Source organism: Lepidochelys olivacea (genome assembly GCF_965140295.1).
Source record: "Lepidochelys olivacea isolate rLepOli2 genome assembly, chromosome: 8".
Lineage (NCBI taxonomy): Eukaryota > Metazoa > Chordata > Testudines > Cheloniidae > Lepidochelys > Lepidochelys olivacea.
Window position 1 is genome coordinate 107222770 of NC_140418.1, and position 22560 is coordinate 107245329.

At 46.2% G+C, this 22560-nt stretch overlaps 1 protein-coding gene across 4 annotated transcripts in view; it reads right to left on the reverse strand.

Moving 5' to 3' along the window:
* The window catches only part of ST3GAL3 (ST3 beta-galactoside alpha-2,3-sialyltransferase 3), a 369376-nt gene that overhangs the window by 80476 nt on the left and 266340 nt on the right, over positions 1-22560 (reverse strand). For all 4 annotated transcript variants that reach the window (XM_084637380.1, XM_084637379.1, XM_084637378.1 and 1 more), the window contains 2 exons: positions 16715-16810; positions 13737-13923 (listed from right to left, as the gene is read on the reverse strand). In XM_084637380.1, coding sequence (XP_084493506.1) covers positions 13737-13923; positions 16715-16810 — 283 coding nt within the window. The remainder of the gene's footprint in view (positions 1-13736; positions 13924-16714; positions 16811-22560) is intronic.

The window sequence follows — 22560 nt, forward strand, 5'->3', positions numbered from 1 at the left end:
CCACGGTGTCTTCACCTCACCTGCGCCTCTTGCTCCGGTGGAGGACCGGAGTCGACGGGAGAGCGCTCGGCGGACAACTTATCACGTCTAGACTAGATGCGCTAAATCGACCCCCGCTGGATCGATCGCTGCCTGTCAATCCCACGTGTAATGCAGACAAGCCAGTAGCCCGCAGTGTGTGAGAGGACAGGACACTGCAGGAAAGAGATTATTGGGAAGAAACTGGACATCAAGACGACACCCTTAAAGTCAGCTGCAAAACAAACGTCGTTTGAACGTTATTCTGATTAATCCTGTATCCCACAGGCAAGGGGAGAAGTGGCATTTTTGAAAGACGGCCTAATTATTTTGTCTGAAGACATGGCTATGCTGCCTGCAGCGAGGAGCTAAGCAGAGGCTATGCGAAGTATCATGGATCCAGGCAAGTGACTCCATGGTCAAGGAAGATGTACAGTGTTGTGATAAATTGGATTTTGGTGCTAACTTTCTGAAGAAATGTTCTAGTCTTCCTGAAATCCCTTAAGAAAGATGCAAGGAGCTTTTGGGGGAAATGATGACAATAGCTGGATGAGCCATTAGCATCTGCAACCTTGTCTGTGTCCTAACAAACTGTTTGTCTGGGAACAACCGGCGTGTTTCTATGACGCAGTGGAGAAGTACATATGGTTTCAGCAAAGTCGCAAAGAGCAGCAGATATGAAACACTATCAGTATTTGTGTGGCACCCTACAGTGGCGAAGAAACAGTCTATTTGCTGGGTGGTATTAATATTCTTAGCTACTTTATAAAATGACATTAAAAACAAGGTATTATTATGTATTATTACATACCATTACATAAACAAATTATTTAGTGTCCTTCTTTCAGATAAGCAAGGCAGGGACAACGAAATAGGAAAAGGCTTTCCAGGCTCTTAAAGTCTGTGCTTTACCCAGCTTTATCTTTTGCATTCACATTAGTAATAAGAATAAAATAAGGAAGAAGTTCAACATCTACATACTCTAGCTGACCATGAACAAGCCAGTTACCAAATAGCTTGGTAAGGAGATGACTCCAATCCTTTACTAAACAGGAATAAATTAACCCAGCACAAGCTATTCAGATCTGTAGTGTGAACATGCTGAGTAAAACCCTGACATCAAGTCTGACGCCTCTGCACAGGTGTGAGTGGTCCGAAAGTCATTTATTTACAAAGTGTGCTACTAGGACACAACCCCACTCTAGATTACATTTAAGTTTACAAGTCTTTGTTTCACAGTGAATAAAAGAGCTGGTCCACCTGTGTAGGGGAACCAGATAGCAAGTGTGAAAAGCTGGGTTGGTGGGGGAGTAATGGGGGAGGGTAATAGGTACCTATAGAAGACAAAGCCCCTAATATCGGGACGGCCCCGATCATATGGGGATATCTGGTCACTCATACCGGGAGTTGTGTGTTTTCTGTACTTTGTGAACTGTGGGTATTTTCGCCCCCTGTAGACGGGTGACTGCAGCAGAAGACTGCTGCACCAGTTAAGGCATGAAGAGAGTTCCTCCTAGATATTCCGTAACTTCCCAACCACGGAAAAACTCAGTGTGCTAAAAAGACGAAGTGCAGCGTGTCAGCACACACCTTCCTCTCCTGCTCAGAGCTTCACATGAGCTGGTTTATCTTCACTAACAACTGTCAGAGACTAGAACGTAGGCAATAGAGCGGGTGTGTACTCGGAATGGGTGGGCTGAGAACGCTGAGCCTACGGAGAGCCACAGATGAGGCATTCAGGACTCATGTTCTAAGGCCAGCTTCCTTTTCTCAGAGGAGAACACGCTCCCCTCCCAGGGAGACACCAGCAGCACTGGGAGCAGCCAGGCAGATAAATGAAGACAGGGCACATGGCTACCTCAGCATTTCTTACAGCAAACTGGAGATGTAGCTTTAACTCCTGTCCTGTAGCTTTTGGTCTTCTGAGGCAGAGCTAGCCCTACAAACTGCTCCAACAGCCCTCACTATACAAGTAATCTGTGAAGCCCACTGTCATAAATATAAAGGGAAGGGTAAACCCCTTTGAAATCCCTCCTGGCCAGGGGAAAGCTCTTCTCACCTGTAAGAAGCTAAAGGTAACCTCGCTGGCACCTGACCAAAATGACCAATGAGGAGACAAGATACTTTCAAAAGCTGGGAGGAGGGAGAGAAACAAAGGGTCTGTGTCTGTCTGTATGCTGGTTTCTGCCAGGATAGACCAGGAATGGAGCCTTAGAACTTTTAGTAAGTAATCTAGCTAGGTATGTGTTAGATTATGATTTCTTTAAATGGCTGAGAAAAGAATTGTGCTGAATAGAATAACTATTTCTGTCTGTGTATCTTTTTTGTAACTTAAGGTTTTGCCTAGAGGGGTTCTCTATGTTTTTGAATCTAATTACCCTGTAAGGTATCTACCATCCTGATTTTACAGGGGGGATTTCTTTATTTCTATTTACTTCTATTTTTTATTAAAAGTCTTCTTGTAAAAAACTGAATGCTTTTTCATTGTTCTCAGATCCAAGGGCTTGGGTCTGTGGTCACCTAGGCAAATTGGTGAGGCTTTTTATCCAACATTTCCCAGGAAAGGGGGGGTGCAAGTGTTGGGAGGATTGTTCATTGTTCTTAAGATCCAAGGGTCTGGGTCTGTAGTCACCTAGGCAAATTGGTGAGGCTTTTTACCAAACCTTGTCCAGGAAGTGGGGTGCAAGGTTTTGGGAAGTATTTTGGGGGGAAGGACGCGTCCAAACAGCTCTTCCCCAGTAACCAGTATTAGTTTGGTGGTGGTAGCGGCCAGTCCAAGGACAACGGGTGGAATATTTTGTACCTTGGGGAAGTTTTGACCTAAGCTGGTAAAGATAAGCTTAGGAGGTTTTTCATGCAGGTCCCCACATCTGTACCCTAGAGTTCAGAGTGGGGGAGGAACCTTGACACCCACCAAGGAACACACGTATTTCAGGCATAAATCATCCAATCTCTGTTCCTTTCTGAATTAACATCTGTCATCATGACACCGTTCCAAATGACTGAAATCTGGATTGTTTTAACCACCACACAGCTTGGATAAATATTTCTTGTTCAGACTTTTTTGGTGTACAGAACGCAAATGCAGATAGCAAAACTCCTGGAGCTGAGTGAGGGAGTCTCTTTTCAGACTGAGATATAGCACAGGCACTGGCAAACCAAAATAACGTAACAACAACAAATTTCCCAGGAAACATGAATTACTAAATAAAATCAAAGTTTCTTCCTCTTCTCTGACTCCTTTCCCTGCCCATGGGCAACAGTCACAGCTGACAGCCTCCTTGGTGCATGAAACACCACCCCCAACATACCAGTTTCACAAATAAGCCCCCCCCTCCCCCCAGAAGCTTCTCCCAGAGTGGGACGAGCCACAGGCCAGGCCAAGGGGCTGCTGCAACACTGCATGGTGTTATGGCTCAGGGATGCTATCCTAAGGGGAAATCTGTGTGATTTCTTTTAAATTGTGGCTCAGTCTCTCCAAGGATTCCATGGAGGCCCCATCACTTAGGTCAGCAGCTCTCAACCTTTCCAGACGACTGTCCCCCTTTTCGGAGTCTGATTTGTCTTGAGTACCCCAAGTTTCACCTCACTTAAAAATGACTTGCTTACAAAATCAGACCTAAAAATACAAAAGTGTCACAGCACGCTAGTACTGAAAATGGCATACTTTCTCATTTTTACCAAATAATTATAAAATAAATCAACTGGAATGTAACTATTGTCCTTACATTTCAGCCTATCGTACATAGAGCAGTATAAACAACTCATTGTCTGTATGAAATTTTAGTTTGTCCTGACTTCGCTAGTGCTTTTTATGTAGCTTGTTGTAAAACTAGGCAGCTATCTGGATGAGTTGACATACACCTTGGAAGACCTCTATGTACCCCAGAGGTACACGTACCTTTGGTTGAGAACTGCTGCCTTAGGACATTTAATAGATTCTAAGGCCAAAAGGGACAGTTATGACCATCTAGGCTGACCTCCTGCAAAGCACAGGCCAGAAGATCTAACCCAGTGATTTCCCCACCGAGCCCATAACCGATAAATCCCTCCCATTCCATAATATAAGAATGTGTCACTGGATTAAGTTAACAGCAGGTGAATTAAGAACAAAGGGTAAAAACACTTCCTAATGTGGGAGTCATGGCTGTAGAGGACAGACAGACAAACAGCTACGCAGACTGAATTATAAAAAGAACCTTGAGTGATAAGGGCTCCAGGAAACTTCATGCCTCAGGATGCTGCGGTCCTGAATCTCTTCCCCATGTGCAATACAGCTGCTGTCCAGGGTCACTATAATTTTCTGCATTTAAAACCTCAGGGCTTGTACATACACTACCCCTTATGTCGATATAACTTATGTCGCTCTGGGGTGTGAATAAGCCACCCCCCAAGCGACATTAGTCACACCGACCTAACAGCTGGTGTGGACAGCACTATGTCAGCGGGCGAGCTCTCCCTCATTGGCATAGAGCATCTTCACCGGACGTGCTATAGCTGCCTGAGTGCAGCCATGCTGCTGTAGCACCCCCCAGATTTGAAAGGTGAGTTGCGGCGGGTGTTTTCTTTGGTTCACGTTTAACACTTCAGTTGCCCTGAGTCTGGCACTGCAATACTTTGAGACAAGGACTGTCGTGTTCTCTTTCACCGTTGCTCCTGGGAATGCTTCCAAATCCTGTGGGTGGAAATGATCTTCTGTTTGCTGCGCTCCTGGAAATACCACAACCTGAAGAGGGTTTTGCTGACCCAGGCACGTTGCAAGCCTCCTTGTGCATACAAACTGTCTTGGTCACCAGCAATGCCTTCCCAGTGCACTCCCCTAAGGACACAGTTTGCGAAGGGGTTTTCAGTGGAAAGGTTCCTGCTTACAGGCACAACCGCTAAGTACATTTCCCATATCAACCACCTCCCCTCAATAACAACACACCCCGGAGCCCAGGGCCTGTCCTCTCCCATTGGACAGTTACCCCAGAACAGGCAGATGTAGTGTGGGGTGTAACGCTGCACTTGGGTTTGTTCAGAGTCCTGTAGCCTCTCGTGCCTGCTCTTCACATCGGAGATGATCACCAACAACGGGGGAGGGACCCACCTGTACACAGTTTCCACTCACACTCTGATTTTAAAAGCTACTTTCCAAACTCCAGCTTCTTGTGTTGGATAAACTGGTCCCATGTTTCTTGTCAGAACAGCTCTTGGCCTCTGCTGACCAGGGCTTTATCCCAAAGCCTAGCTTCACTTAAGAGAGACCCTCAGAAAAACTCTGCTAACTGCAGCACATAGGAATTTTTTAAATTTAAAAATAGGTTTAAGAGCAGCGCCCGAGAGGTTGGAAAGCACAGTAACTGCGGAGAGATTCCAAGACTTGATTACCCAGCTCAGGAAGCTGCAGCAATTGGTTTAGTGTCGTCTTTGAAAATTCAGGGGGAACTACAGGGTCCAGCTGCAGTGTCCTAAGTCCAACAAATAGCTGAAGAGCACCCCCACCTGGCTGAGCATCACCAGGCACGAGCCTCTCCAATAAATCAAAGCTGCGGGGCTGACTTTGATGTCTCCCACGGAGCATCTCACCTGTCTGTTCAGAGGGAGAGACACATTACCTGTTTGCTTTACAATTTTAACGAGAACAAACCTAACAGGCAGCAAGTGGGAAAGAGCAAAGGAGCCAAGGGAAAGCGTGCACCAAGAGAAGACAGCCATTGCACACACTCGATACTGGAAGTGCACTAGTGCCGGAGCAGTCAGCAGCAGAGAGAGGGCGCCCGCCCAGGGCTGTTAGGCTCCAGTGACAGCAAAGGTTATGCCTAGGCACAGAACAGTGAAGCCTTTGTTCAGCCCGCCACCTCACATACCTCCACTCCCTACTCCCTGACTCTGCAGGGCACAGGAGAGAAAGGAGCAGTATGCAGAAGGTGTGTCCAAAGAAACAAACAGAGACTTTGAGTTGATGCCAATGCTATCAGTAAAGGAAAACAAGGGGAATACCTACCTTCAAGCAGCACTCTGTCCAAAAGCCGCATAAACAGATCAGGAGCTATTCCAGACCAGGTGAGGGAGCTAGCAGAGAATGCCCTCCCACCGTCACCCCCTGTATACTGAGGGAACAATGCTGATCTCAATTGTGGCACTTGGGGATCCCGAATGGGACCCAGGTACGCCATAATATAAGCAATACTAGCCAGAGCCAAGAGAGGCTCTTCTGTACTGTGCCACTCAGTGGCTCGTTAGCAGCTGACACAAGAATCACATCACCAATCCCAGGCAGCACCCATCAGCACCTCAGGAAGCTATTCACCGGGAGTGCTACAGCCTGAAAGTAGGACCTTGCAGCTGCACAGACACTGGTCCATTTCCAAAGAGACCTCTTGGGACAGCAACATTTAGTCTTCACCTCTGACTGTTTGAACTGTCCCTGGTAAGCTGACTGGTCAAAGATTTGGAGGCATAAGAGTAACACACAGGTGGGGAATCTCTGGGCTTTCCCTCTCTGCTCTTGGACTCACCTTCCATCCCTCTAATGAAGCAGTTTCCTTTTCAGTGCACAGCAGAGAAAATCTTTTAATCCTACAGAATCAGCTGCTGCTTTGGCCCAACTAGGTGGTTTTCCCAGCTTTTCCCAGAGGTATGAGATAGCATATGATGGAGGCTCTCAGACAAACCCTATCAGTCAGAGATCAGAAACGTGCAATGTAGTAAGGAGCAGCAAAGTTATCAGTCAACCCCAGCAAGCAGGTAATATGGCAGGGCTACCAAACAAGGGAAGAAGGGAACCTCCAGAAAAAGCGCTCAGATAGTCTGTCTTCTTGTAGCCCTGAGGAGTCTGGCTATGGTGTGGCATGATAAATCCAGCCAGGGAGCCAGGCACTTACCAACTCTATATTCAGCTGCGATCACGAACAGCCTACTGACTAAACACACAAACATGGCTCTGAAATAGGAATCTCAAGAGTATTTATTTCAAGTGAAAAGGAAACCAAAGTCCTCCTCCACTACTGGTTCCCAAAGTCCTCAGCACCAAGACGTGGTGGGAGGGGAAATGTTCCACTTCAAAGGAGAGAGATGCATTTGAATGTCCCTCATCCATAAGCATTATTCAGAGATCAACCTTATTGAATCTCTGCAGGTGACAGGCAGCAGATGCACGTCAGGATTAGAAGGGGCAGAGTATATGCCCTGCCTGTTGTTGCAGTGCGGATACTTGCTGGAGAACAGCTGCACCTGGCTCCCTCTCCCTCTTGTCATTGCACAGTGCAGTGTGCCAGACAGACATGCCTATACAATGGGCAAAAACCTGAACTTGGCCTCACTTGCAAGCAGGCTCACTCACCTCCAGACTTTTACTATCAAAGAATTTCCTGATGCCTCAGGCACTTACTCCACAAGCTGCTCCTTCTGTGCTTCAGGTTGCAGCTGGAAGTGTTAGCACGGGTATTACTACAAGAGAAGGAAGTCTGGAGGCTGCCAATTTCCAGTGAAACCTTTGCCCTCACTTGGCTTCTTTACCACCATGTGCCAAACGTTGAGGGAAGAGAGCCTACTCAGTCTGTTGATGTTGATTTGCAGTAAGTCTTGGAACCCTGGGGAAGTTCCTGACGACTGGAATGAAAGCTCATGTTATTCCAATTCTTAGAAAGGGTAAATGGAATGAGCAGAGTAATTACAGGTCTGTCAGTCTGACATTGATCCTAGGCTAGATAACAGAGCAGCATACACAGGACTCGGTTAATAAAGAACTAAAGGAGGGTAACAATTAATATCAACATGAGTTTATGGAAAATAGATCCTCTCAAACTAAGTTGGTATTTTTTTTTATGAGAATACAAGATTTGTTGATAATGGTAACAGTGTTGATGTAATAGACTCCTGTGAGACATTTCAGTTGTGACCACACAACATTTTGATTAAAAAATTACCATGGCACACGTTAAATGGATTAAAAGTTGGCTGACTGGTAGGTCTCAACATTTAATCGTACACAGGGAAATCATCAGAAATCAGTGTGTTTCTAGTGGGATCCTGCAGGGGTTGGTTCTTGGTGCTAGGCTATTTAACATTTTTGTCAATGAGCTGGAAGAAAAAGAAATCATCCCTGAGAAAGTTTGCAGATGACACAAAAATTGGGGGAGTGGTAAATAATGAAGAGGACACTGATACAAAGTGATCTGGATTGCTTGGTAAACTGGGTGCAAGCATGCAGTATGTGTTTTAGTGCAGCTAAATGTAAACGTACACATCTAGGAACAAAGAATGTGGGCCATACATACAGGAGGGGGGACTCTATCCTGTGAAGCAGGGACTTGGAAAAAGATTTGGCAGGCCATGGTGGACAATCAGCTGAACATGAGCTGCCAGTGTGACACTGTGGCCAAAAGGGCTATTTTACCTCCGTATTTGTCATTGGTGCGTCCACTGCTGGAATCCTGTACCCGTTTCTGGTGTCCACAATTCAAGACAGATGTTAATAAATTGGAGAGGGTTCAGAGAAGAGCCACGAGACTGACTAAAGGATTAGAAAACTTGCCTTATAGTGACAGACTCAAGGAGCTCAATCTATTTAGCTTAATGAAAAGCAGTGTAAGGAGTAATTTGATCACAGTCCATAAATAGTTAAATGGGGAACAAATATTTGACAGTGGGCTCTCCAGTCTAGCAGAGAAAGGTCTAACATGATCCAATGGCTGGAAGTTGAAGCTAGACAAATTCAGACTGGAAATAAGGTGTACATTTTTAACAGTGAGGGTAAATAACAATTGGAACAATATATCAAGGGTCTTGATGGATTCTCCATCACTGCCATTTTAAAATCAAGACTGGATGTTTTTCTGAAAGATCTGCTCTAGGAATCATTTTGGAGAAGTTCTCTGGCCTGTGCTATGCAGGAGGTCAGACTAGGTGACAGCAGTGGTTCCTTCCGGCCTTGGGATCTATGGATGTATGAAATGCAGTAACTTGTTCTGATGAAATGATGCACAAAGAACTATCTTTGATTCAGCCCCAACTCCATTCCCTTATATAACTAGTTTGCAAAAGGGTGTGCACATGCTGGTCTGGTGGTTTCAGGAACTCTGCTCTGAACATAGTATACATAATCTTTCATTTTCTGATTTGTTATTCTGTTTGTTTGGCTTTTTTTGGCTGACTAGAGCAGGCGTGCCACTTGGCCACCTCCTGGCCAGAACAACTATCCAACCAACAGTTACTTTTCAGTAACTGGTTCCTGGAGATGTGTGGTCCACATGGATTTTGATTCTGGTGGAATGAGATTCTGGTGTGAGATCAGCATCTTTTGAAGAGCAGTGTCTGTTGGAACCACGCCTGTGCCCTGGGTGCCCACATCCTCTCTCACTTAAGGGTATAAAAAGTGGAGTAAGCTCCATTACCCCTCAGTCCCTTCACTAAGACAGAATCCAGATGACACAGGCCTCTGCAGTAGCAAGGAAGGGACAGTCATGGAACACACACAGTCGGACACCCATTTGGATAGTCTTTGGGTGAGCACAGGTTGACCCATCATCCTGTCAACAAAGGCCAGTAATAGCCTGGGAGAGTTTCTGAAGGGTCTTGCCCTCTCCAGGCAGCAGGAGAAGGACCTCACAACATCAAGGGTGTGAAGTTTAGCTTCCCCTTTGCTAATGTGAGGCTTAGGAAAGAAAACTGGCAGATGGATTACTTGGTTCAAGTGAAAATTAGAAACAACTCTAAGATCTCACCAAACATCTTTTGCTCCAGGAGCCTGAGGCGTGTGAGGCTCTAAATGAGGTCTTCATGTGCGCCTGGAGGTGATTGACAGGGTTCAGTATCGAGTGGCACTTTTGCTGCGGTAGGTAAACTCTTGCTGCTTTGGAATCTAACACTGCTCCTATGACCGCTATCCTCTGAGTAGGAGTAAGAACAGGCACCTCTGCTCACGGAGACCCAGAGCAGCGAAGAGCACTAGAGTTACTTGGCTGGAGCTGTTCACTTGCTCAGGTGACTGCCCTCGAATATGCCAGCTGGCGAGGTCTGGGTATACATGTATCCTTTGTCTCTGCAGGAGGGCTGCCATGGCCCAGCAGGCACTTGGGTAAGTACTCTGGGAGCCGTGGAGGGAAGCACTCTGGACTGATCGTGGGACTTCCCCACCAGGAACCTGAGGTATTTCCTGTGAGCTGGGTGACTAGCTGTATGGAAACAGGCATCTTGCAAGTCGAGAGGCATGAACTGTCCTGAGGATCGACAGTGGTGATTATGGATGCTAGAGTCACCATCCTGAATTTGAAACAAAGGGGGTTTGTTGAGACATTAAAGGTCCAGAATGGGGCGCCCCCTCTTTCTTGTCTGGGATCAGGAAATAATGTGAATAAACCTCCCTGGCCCTGGAACTCCCAGGGCACTCCGAATTGCAGACAGGAGTTTACTTTCTTCCTTAGCCATGTCCTGTGAGACTGGTTCCTGAGGAGGGACAGGGAAGGGGGCAGGGAGGAACTGGACAGAGTACTCCTAGTCTATCATCTCCAGGACCGACCAGTCAGATGTTATTTGGTTCCAGGTGTCCCAAAACCAGAGAGAGAGAGCTGACAAAGAGGCGCAAGGGGGTAGGATGGAGCCAATGGTTCTATATGGCTCTTGACTATAGCGTTAAATCTGCTGATCAGAGGTCAGCACAGACTATCTGGCAGAAGAGAGGGGAGAGGGTCTCCTTCTCAGGAGCTATCTTTGTCTTGGCTGTGCTGATGACCTCTGTTGGCTATAACAGTAAGAGGCAGCCACGGATGGTAAAAAGGATCTGATATGATGGCTGGGCCAGGTCTTCCCTTTATGGCCTGGGGTGGGAAGGGCACAAGAGCATCCAGGACACAGGGGTGGCCCCAGATACTGATATTCAACAGCATCTGATCTCAGGTGCCTGGCATCGTAAGTGGAATCCACGTGGTCCATCACTTGAAGAAGAGACTATTTTTTCTCTGGCCTCCCCTCCACATTTCTGAAGATTCTGATCTGAAGCTCCACACCATGTGCTTGCGTATCTATTCTCAAGCAGCTAAAGAAAGAACATCAGGACTAAGCACATGAGATGTGACACAGAGCAGCCCGCGAAGGTGGCACATCAGACAAAGTAGCTAAACCCCTCTGGGTAAGCTGGTTTCCACAGAGATCCCCCACCTCTCTTCTCAAACTTCTGTGTGTGCTTTCATAGATTTCATAGAGTTTAAGGCCAGAAGGGACCGTTAGATCATCTGGTCTGACCTCCTGTATATCACGGGCTGTCAAGGTTCCTCCCCCACTCTGAACTCTAGGGTACAGATGTGGGGACCTGCATGAAAAACCTCCTAAGCTTATCTTTACCAGCTTAGGTCAAAACTTCCCCAAGGTACAAAATATTCCACCCTTTGTCCTTGGATTGGCCGCTACCAGCACCAAACAGATACTGGTTACTGGGGAAGAGCTGTTTGGACACGTCTCTCCCCCCAAAATACTTCCCAAAACCTTGCACCCCACTTCCTGGACAAGGTTTGGTAAAAAGCCTCACCAATTTGCCTAGGTGACTACAGACCCAGACCCTTGGATCTTAAGAACAATGAACAATCCTCCCAACACTTGCACCCCCCCTTTCCTGGGAAATGTTGGATAAAAAGCCTCACCAATTTGCATAGGTGACCACAGATCCAAACCCTTGGATCTGAGAACAATGAAAAAGCATTCAGTTTTCTTACAAGAAGACTTTTAATAAAAATAGAAGTAAATAGAAATAAAGAAATCCCCCCTGTAAAATCAGGATGGTAGATACCTTACTGGGTAATTAGATTCAAAACATAGAGAACCCCTCTAGGCAAAACCTTAAGTTACAAAAAAGATACACAGACAGAAATAGTTATTCTATTCAGCACAGTTCTTTTCTCAGCCATTTAAAGAAATCATAATCTAACACGTACCTAGCTAGATTACTTACTAAAAGTTCTAAGACTCCATTCCTGGTCTATCCCCGGCAAAGACAGAATATAGACAGACACACAGACCCTTTGTTTCTCTCCCTCCTCCCAGCTTTTGAAAGTATCTTGTCTCCTCATTGGTCATTTTGGTCAGGTGCCAGCGAGGTTACCTTTAGCTTCTTAACCCTTTACAGGTGAGAGGAGCTTTCCCCTGGCCAGGAGGGATTTCAAAGGGGTTTACCCTTCCCTTTATATTTATGACACGGGCCATTACTTTTCCATGCAGTTACCCCTGTATTGGCCCAATAACTTGTGTTTGGCTACAGCATACTTTCCAGAAAGGTATCAGTCTGGATTTGAAGACATCAAGAGATGGAGAATCCACCACTTCCCGTGCTAACTTGCTCTAGTGGTTAATCACCCAAACTGTTAAAAAATCTGTGTGTTTTATTTCTAATTTGAATTTTCTGTCTTAACTTCCAGCCATTGGTTCTTGTTTCTTGCCTGTGATATATAGGTGGTCAGGTGAGACGCTGTAACGGTCCAGTTTGGCCTTTAACTCTATGAACCCATGAAATACATTAAAATCAATACTCGCCCTTTCACATAATTTGGGATCGGTATACAATTAAATTCACTGTTTGTAACAAGATTCATAAGATTAATAGTGAGACTCATTCAAGGGGCATAAACTCTGGCAAGTCAAGCACTGATGAGTGGTAACAGTTAATTTAGACCCCGTCATTCTGTTTGGAAAAATAATCCCAAATATACATACAAAATGACAGGGTCTAAATAAGCTCTTACCCACTCATGAGAGAGACCTTGGAGTCACGGTGGATAGTTTTCTGAAAACATCCGCTCAATGTGCAGCGGCCGTCAAACAAGCGAACAGAGTGCTAGGAACCATTAGGAAAGGGACAGAGAATACAACAGAAAATATCACAGTGCCACTGTATAAATCCCTGGTACGCCCACACCTTGAATACTGTGTGCAGTTCTGGTTGTCCCATCTCAAACAATATACATTAGAATTGGAGAAGGTGCAGAGAAGAGCAACAAAAATGATTCAGGGCATGAAACAGCTTCCTTGTGAGGAGAGATTAAAAAGACTGCGACTGTTCAGTTTAGAAGTTAAACTGTTAAGAGACAACTAAGGGGGATAGGACAGAGGCCTGTAAAATCATGACTGGTGGGGAGAACGTGACTAGGGAAGTTTTAATGACCATTTCACATAACACAAGGACTAGGCGTCACCCAATGAAATTAATAAGCAGAAGGTTTAAAACAAACAAAAGGAAATATTTCTTCACACAACACACAGTCAACCTGTGGAACTCATTGCCAGGGGATGTTGTGGAGGCCAAAAGTAGAACTGGGTTCAGAAAAGAATTAGGTAAATTCATGGAGGCCAGGTCCATCAAAGGCTATTAGCTAAGATGGGCAGGGATGCAACTCCATACTCCAGGTTTCCCTAAACCTCCAACTGCCGGAAGCATCTAGCACTGGCCACTGTCAGAGACAGGATTCTGGGCTAGATAGTCTTTTGCTCTGACCCAGTATGGCCATTCTTACATTCTTATGGCGTGAGCCCAGATTATACAGGGGCAGCCAGATCCACTGAGCTGGCATTACAAAGCGTATTCCATTAAAAACGGGGTCCATGGAAGTGACAGACCATCCAGCGAAATGCAGACACCTGGGCAGGGGCAGACGGAGAAACCGGGCCCCGATCCAAATGTTGTCGGTAAAATCATGACATACTAATATTTCCCCAACCCATCCACCTAAGCGACACAGACCAAGTCTTACCACTTTCTCCTTGTAAACAATGTATTTGAGCCACTTGAAATCCTGCCACTTGAATCCAGCCAGAACAAAGAAGGAGTCCTTTTCATACTGCTCCAGTTTCTGGATGGCCCCTTCAGGGTATGTGATCCGCAGCGTTGTCTTGCCACCCACATCCTTCTCAAAACCCTTCACTGGAGCAGAGTTCAGCCTGTTGGGTGACAAGAGGATAAACTACCAGAGACTCTCATTTACATTCACATATGGTTGGTGAGGTAGCAACCATTGGGCAGTGATTTCCTTGACCACAAAACCCAGCACTATGCCTAACCACAGCCATAGCTTATTATCAGTCAGGTTCATTATGAAGCAATTCCAGTCAAGTCAATGTAAAACACTTGATTTAAGAAACCAAAAAACAGCTCCAATGATTTAAATCAGGCTAGGGCTTTGGAAAACTAATTGGAAAATTTGTGCTCTTGAAATTTTAGACAAAGATCATTATGGAGTAAATTATAAATAGTTGGTTTCAGAATAACAACCGTGTTAGTCTGTATTCGCAAAAAGAAAAGGAGTACTTGTGGCACCTTAGAGACTAACCAATTTATTTGAGCATGAGGTTTCGTGAGCTACAGCCGATGAAGTGAGCTGTAGCTCACGAAAGCTTATGCTCAAATAAATTGGTTAGTCTCTAAGGTGCCACAAGTACTCCTTTTCTTATTATAAATAGTGTTGTTTTAAGAGCCACTACGGCTAAAGTGACATATCTGAATTGCACAACACTGCTATAGACAAACAAAATACTGAGAATTAAGGCCCTGCAAACACTTAAGCAGGTGCATAACTTTACTCGCGTGAAGAGTTAAGTCAGTAGGACTATTCATATGCTTAAAGTGTTTACAGCATACAGGGCTTAGTCTGTACTATTAAAACTTTTCTCAGTAACACAAAATCTTTGTCACTTTAAAACAAAATTCCTACAGTATTAACAGTAAAAAGTTATTAAGACTTTCAAGAAATTAAAGTTATTGGGAACTTCTTATACACAGGCCAAAAATTTCAAAACTCAATCACTTGATTTAAGAAATCAAGTCCATACTTGGGCACGTAAGGGTGGAATTTTCAAAAGCCCCATCTGACTTTGGTGCAGAGTCCCAGTGACTTCAGGCTGTGTTCCCGGTGGAGGAGCAGAGCCTGGTTCCATTATTGCTGTTTTCTTGACTTGGAACCCTCGGGATCCCCCTTCCAGGCCTGGACCTGGCTACCCCACCCACTACTCAGTACCTCCCCTCACTCCCTCTCCCGCTAAGCTTCTGCCCTCTCATTCACAGGGAGCTTCCGCCTCCCCTGATCCTTGCTCTTTAAAATGTAAGTCTTATTTCCAGTCTGAATTTGTCTAGCTTCAAATTCCAGCCAGCTCACACAGGGACTGTCTTCATTTCATGGATATGCACCCCCTAGATGACGGGGCTCCAATCCCTGACTGAAGCCTCCAAATGCTACCCTAAACCTAACTGTCAATATTATGCCATGGAGGAGCCCCTGGAGGTGCCCAGGCTTTAAAGGAGGCACTTCTGCACTGAACAGCGTGTGGGGATTGCCCCCGTCAGTTGAGTGTCATAGTTCAGACCAGCTCATACTCCTCTTTTCATGGAGCACCAAGTGGCGCTAGTCTGGGATTGCCAGGGCAAGTCTGCCTCTGTTTTTACCTCAGGAAAACTGGTCCAAGCCCTGTGAGGAGTCAATCAGAACCCCACTATGTGACTGGGCCCCTGCATTATCTGCTAGCTGCACCAATGGATTCTCTATATTTCTCTGCCGCAGAGATCCACCTCCTAGCTCCCAGGTCTAGTTCCTGCAAAGCCTGCTAATGCAGCCAAGCAGCCCAGAATGAATGCACCTCTCCTTCCCCCGACTTCCATGGGACTCAAGCAAGCAGGTGGAGACATTGAAGAAGATGTCTGCTCTCACCCGCTCACTCACACAGCTGAGCACCTGGCTTCACTTAACCTTTAAGGTTGCCTTTTCACTTCCTATCCCAGCTCCCTGCCAGCACAGATGCTCAAATACCATCCTCCTCATCCCAGGCCACAGACTAGCTTCAGATTTACTGATGTGAGGAGAAGGGTCATGTTGGGTGTGGAAACGACCCACTACAGGCAACCCATCCAGTTATTAGTGATAGGAATGGGTTTATTTTTGCCAGACCACTGAACTCCTCATTGAGTTTCTCATTTTGAAATTAAATTGGAGGTAGTTTGGATTTAAATCTAAGTGGGTGGCTTAGTGCAAAGAATTGAAGCCTTTCCTCCTCCTGCTTTCTGAGCAGAGGCGGAGTCCCTGGAGGGGCCCTACGAGAACAGTGCAGCCCAAAGGAACAGTAATCACAAGACCATCGCAAAGAATTAAGCACATACTGCCAGGGGGTGCGGGGTGGAAAAGATTTATCCCACTCGGAGCACTTTTCCCAGTGTCCAGGGCAAGGGAGGGGAGAAGTGAGCAGCTTCTGCCGCAGACTCTCCTCTCTTGGGCAGGACACAGCTCTGCTCCTGCCTTGCTCTTAAGCGGTAGGTCCTGGACAACGCTGCGCATGTGTGTATGACAGTACCTGGCCTATGGAATCTAACTAGGAGCAGCTCTGTAATAGCAGCTAATTCAATAATATTGATGCACACACACTGCGAGCATCATGGAAGAGGAGACTCTTCGGAAAGAACTGCAGTAAGGAGAGGGTCACAGCTTGAATGATGGAAGGGACAGCATGGAGGCACTTGTGGGATAAGTGAGACAAACTACCTTCCCCGTCAAGACCACCACGAACATTTAGAATTTGGACAATCTGTACATTCTTGGTTTATTTTACACCTCATTGTAAGTGCCCCTACCAATGGCGATTGTTCCTGGTCAATGTGTGAACAATGGAGGTTGAACCGCTCTACAGTCTATTTGTGCTATACTGAAAATGAATAAAAAATATCCAGAATAGGATACCGAGGACTCACCTGACGACAACATCATAGTCATCAATTTTCAACCCCAATGACTTATTTGCAAGAACTCCACCGTTTCCCACAATGATACATCGCCGGCAGCTGAGACTGAGGAGGAAACGCAGGGAAAGGTTGCTTGTAACAACATGTTAAAATTCACTATCACACAGCTGCTTAGAGTCAAGTTCCGTGCAGCCTGCATCTCTCCAGACATTACAGGAAATCTCTGGCAACGTTCAGAACAAAAGGAAGGGCGGAGCTGCCCACGGTGCCGAGGTGGCCCGCACAAATGGCCTGGTATTTCACACCACAGGCAGCATGGGGAGATGGGCTTCCAGGACCGGCAATCTCCTCTCATCCTTTCCTCACTCTGCTTGGGGCAAACGAAACCCATTCGTTATTTAAACAATTACCCAACCCCCATTTCATAATGAAATAAATGCATAAATAATAAAACGTCCCTTCTCTCCATTATATAGACTACACTAAATGTAAATAGTTCGGTCTTTGTATGCTAAAAATGAATAGCTGTTTGACAGACAGTATCTGATAATGCACAGGATGGGGACATTAAATGGCAGCCTCTCTTCTCACACAATCATGATGCAGCACTTGATTCAGAAGACCTAAATTCAATTCCTGGCTCTGACACCGGTTTGCTGGCTGACCCTGGGAAAGTCACTTGCCTCCCTGTGCCTCAGTTTCCTAATCTGTAAAATGAGGACAATGATACTGACCACTCCTTTATGAAGCACTTTAAGATCTACAAATGAAATGCACTATGTAAGAGCTGGGGGTTGTTCTATTATCCTGCAGGAATACAAGCCACTAAAATGCTCAGACAAAAATCACCCATCTTGCATATGGAAGAAATGACAGTACTGCATGAAAAGTAACCACTTATCAAAGACTAATAAGAACCAAACACATATTTAAGAGACCTGCACATTCTTTCATAACCTGTGTAATGTACTTCAGAAAAAAATAAGGGCCAGACACTGGCTGGACCTTCCCCTTTGGGTTCCCACAGAAGGGGCCACCCACACTCACAGCAGGGAACACTGGGCCTTTCAGCCTAGTGCTGGTCTCCCTAGAAAGGGTTGGGCCCAGTGCAGCTGTCAATGAGGGGAGTGTACACCGGACCTTCCGAAGCGGGAGGGCAGCGGCTCAAGTGTGCTCTCTCCAGAGCCTCCAGAAGAATTCTGGGACAACCAGCCAAAATGCTTCCATGGGCTCTCTCTCCTGGGTGTCGTCACCACACCCTCTCCCCAACACGAGATGTGCCTTAAAAGCTATAGCACATGGCTGAGATTTAAAAAAATATACATCAGTCCAAAGAGAAGACCCAGCGCCACGGCTGTAACAGGGGAAGGGGGATTAGGTTAGCCAACTTTTGAAACGACTCCTTTGATATCACCAAGAGTTCACTTTGCTGTAACCACTCCTAACACAACTGTGCAGAAAACCCAGCCCCTGCCAAGCTTAGCTGCTGTTCATGAAGACTGGGCCTGAAGCGAACATCCTGGTCTGGGTTAAAGAACTGAGGATTGACCTGCTGACAGGCCTGTCAGGGGGAGACTCGCACAGAGCTAACAGATACAGTGCCCCAGGAATATTCAGGAACCACTTCCAAGCACAGTTAAAAAGATATTAGAGAACTACAGGAACTGAGCCTTTCAGCACAACCAAACCACATATTAATTAAAGCCAGAAATCCCGCTATTCCAGCTGTGAAAGCTTCTGGCAGGGTCAGTCTCTTTGAACATCTCTAAGCAGCTAATATGGGGCTGGAACATGGGCAGGAAGCCCAATTTAGGGCCACCTTCTCCTTTGAAATAGCCCTAAAAGGAATCAGCCAGCCAGCAAGAGCTAAGACATGGACTAGTGGGGGAGGGCGGATTTTAAGGTAATTAGGCTTTTTTAAAATTAAAACCACCCTTTTAGGGTTTTTTTTGTTTTGTTTTGGTTTGGAGCCATCAGGAATCATCAAGCTGTAAGACACTCAGCATGTGAGGTATAAGCTATCTTCATTACCCACTGCTGGCTTTCCCACTTCCCTCATGCTGTTTGCATCTAGTCTTAGAATAGGGACATAGGACTGGAGGGGACCTCCTGGGTCATCGAGTCCAGTCCCCTGCTAGATCAGGCAACCCTGTCATATCATCCCTTCCCATTCATAAACTTATCTAGATCCATCTTAAAACTGGTTAGGTTGCTTGCCCGCCCCCACTACTCCGATTGGGAGGCTGCTTTAGATAACATGCTATTTGGGGCAGGGGTTATGTCTTTGATACAGCACCAAACGCAATGGGTCCTGGCAGGTACTGAGGTGGCTCCCAGAGGCCCCAATAACAGTGTGAGTATGGGGATCTGGCATACCACGAATGGGAAGAAGCGGGGATCAAGGCACTGAAACTGGAGTGGGAGAAGATCCTAAAAGGGATTTAAAGACTGGCATTGCTGGGAAAGTAAAAGTGATGGGTGGTGATACATCACAAGATAAAAGCTGTAGGCCAGGGTAGAGCTGTGCATAGCGTTGATGGGAAGACCAGAATTTTAAACTGGACATGCTAACCAAGAGACAGCAAGATGGAGATGTGACAAGGGAAATGATACGGTTGGATTAATTGGCGATTAAGATAATTTTGGCCACTGTATTTTGGAGTGACTGGAGAATGCAATATATATGTCATAGAGGACACAGAGGATGTGATAGTTACACCAGTCAAGGCAGAAGATTACCCAGGGTATGAACAAGAGCCTTAGACAATGGGAGAGAAAGGAAAGGATATATTTTCTAAATGACGTGGAGAAAGCAGTAGTAGGACTTGTTGTAATAGCCAGCACATGAGGCAAGGAGGAGAGGAAGTAGTCAGTGTTGATCCCTGTAGTAAGAAGAGAGCCGGAGACATAAGCCCTTGCATTAGAGGCCTGGTATGAGGCAGGATCTGCTTAAAGAATTTGGCAAGAAAAGGGCTGATATTGCAGAAAATACACATTCCTAAAAGTGCTAGTTACAGAGTACTTACACAAACACACCCCGATATTAAGTGGTACCAGAACATTCCGATATCAAGGATGGTACAAAAACATTCCCCAAGGATAACAGGAACACACTAACCCCTCCTAAAAAATAAGGTCAGGAGGACAGTACGGAGAGAGATGTTTTAATCAAACCAACATGTACAAGGTAATGGGTGATAACTAGCCAAATAAGGGGGCAATAACTAACTATGTCAGAGGGGTAGTACTAACTTGTTTGTATTGGGGTATAAAAATGTATCTCAAAGGAAGTATCTTTGTCTGGCCTAGGGAGAAATGGAAAGTCTCGCCGTTCACTAAGCTGGCCCATTGTTACGGGCATACATGTATTAGTGGTCTGGTAAACTCTGCAGAATACTAGTACAGTGCTTCATTGACAATAAACCTAGCTGGGTGCCTTCATCCCTTAACAAATCTTGTGGTCATTGGGCAGTTCACCCGAGGTCTGCCGTGCCAGCTGTCTGCACAGGACTGGAGCGGTACACAAAAGAAACACACACATGCAGCCAAACATCTATCAACATCTAACCACACTGATGACCCCAACCACATTGAGCAGATGTTTTCAGAGAAGTATCCACAATGATTCCAAGATCTCTTTTTTGAGTGGTAACAGCTAATTTAGACCCCATCATTTTGTATGTATAGTTGGGATTATGTTTTCCAATGTGCATTACTTTGCATTTATCAACATTGAATTTCATCAGCCATTTTGATGATTAGCCACCCAGTTGTGTGAGATCCCTTTGTAACTCTTCGCCATCTGCTTTGGACTTAAATTTCATGAGTAATTTAGTATCTGCAAACTTTGCCACCTCCCTGTTTACCCCTTTTTCCAGATCATTTATGAATATGTTGAACAGCACTGGCCCCAGAACAGACCCCTGGGGGACACCACTATTTACTTCTTTTCAATGTGAAAACTGATCGCTGATTCCTAACATTTGTTTCTTATCTTTTAACCAATTACTGATCCATGAGAGGACCTTCCCTTTTATCCCATGACGGCTTACTTTGCTTAACAGCCTTGGGTGAGGGACCTTGTCAAAGGCTTTCTGAAAGTCCAAGTACACTATATCCATTGTTTCACTCTTATCCACGTTTGTTGATCCCCTCAAAGAATTCTGAGGCATGATTTCCCCTTACAAAGCCATGTTGGCTCTTCCCCAACATATGGTGTTCATCCATGTGTCTGACAATTTTGTTCTTTGCTACAGTTTCAACCAATGTGCCTGGTACTGAAGCCAGGCTCACCGGCCTGCAATTGCCGGGGTCACCTCTAGAGACTTTTTTTTTTTTTGGCATTACATTAGCTAGCTGCCCGTCATGTGAGACAGGAGCTGATTTAAGCAATAGGTTACATACCAGTTGGTTCTGTAAGTTCATATTTGGGTTCCTTCAGATGTCTTGGGTGATGCCATCTGGTCGGGGTGACGTCTGACTTTTTAACTTATTAATTAGTTTCAAAACCTCCTCCACTGACACCTCAATCTGGGGCAGTTCCTCAGATTTGTGACCTAAGAACAGCGGTTCTCAAACGGTGGGTCAGGGGCGAACCAGCTGAGCAGCGGGGAACAGCAGAGCAGCACACAGCAGGAGTTTGCCTGGGAGTTCGCCTGGAGTGAGCCCAGTGACGCTTACATCTTGCCAACTTCTCTGAGGAAGCTCATAGTAGGAAGGTGATATGGAAGGGGGGGGGGGGTTCAGCTGTTGTGACCTGCACTGGATGTGCCATGTTTGTCTTTCTTCCACAGGACAGAAGCGACTTTGTCTGTACAAAGTGCAAGCTGGTCTCCATATTGGAAGAGAAGATTGAAGGTCTGGAGCAACAGATAACGACCCTGCGTTGCATATGAGAAATGGAGGATTTTCTGGACAAAAGTCAGGATATGCTTCTACGGGCACAAAGCTCTAAAGATTTAGAGCAGGTTGCACAGCGGAGCCAAGAGGCCAGTGAAGAAGCTTGGCAACATGTGACCTCCAGAAGAAGAAGGGGGAATGTCCGGGTTCCAGCAACGCGGACACAGGTAACTAACCGCTTTCATGTTCTCTCCACAGGTACCATTGCGGAGAGTGGACCAGATGATATGTCTGGGGGGAGAAAGCAGAAGGAGACTCCGCTGGTTGGAAGCCATGAGATGCACTGTCCTGAGATGGGGGGTTCCACGACCACAACTCCCAAGAGAAGGAGGCGGGTGGTGGTGGTCGGGGACTCTCTACTCCGGGGGACTGGGTCATCTATCTGCTGCCCTGACCGGGAAAACCGAGAAGTCTGCTGCTTGCCAGGAGCTAGGATTCACGATGTGACGCAGAGACTGCCGAGACTCATCAAGCCCTCGGATCGCTACCCCTTCCTGCTTCTCCACGTGGGCACCAATGATACTGCCAAGAATGACCTTGAGCGGATCACTGCGGACTACGTGGCTCTGGGAAGAAGGATAAAGGAGTTTGAGGCGCAAGTGGTGTTCTCGTCCATCCTCCCCGTGGAAGGAAAAGGCCTGGGTAGGGACCGTCGAATCGTGGAAGTCAACGAACGGCTACGCAGGTGGTGTCGGAGAGAAGGCTTTGGATTCTTTGACCACGGGATGGTGTTCCATGAAGGGGGAGTGCTGGGCAGAGACGGGCTCCACCTTACGAAGAGAGGGAAGAGCATCTTTGTGAGCAGGCTGGCTAACCTAGTGAGGAGGGCTTTAAACTAGGTTCACCGGGGGAAGGAGACCAAACCCCTGAGGTTAGTGGGAAAGCGGGATACCGGGAGGAAGCACAGGCAGGAATGTCTGTGGGGGGAGGGCTCCTGCCTCATTCTGAGAATAAGG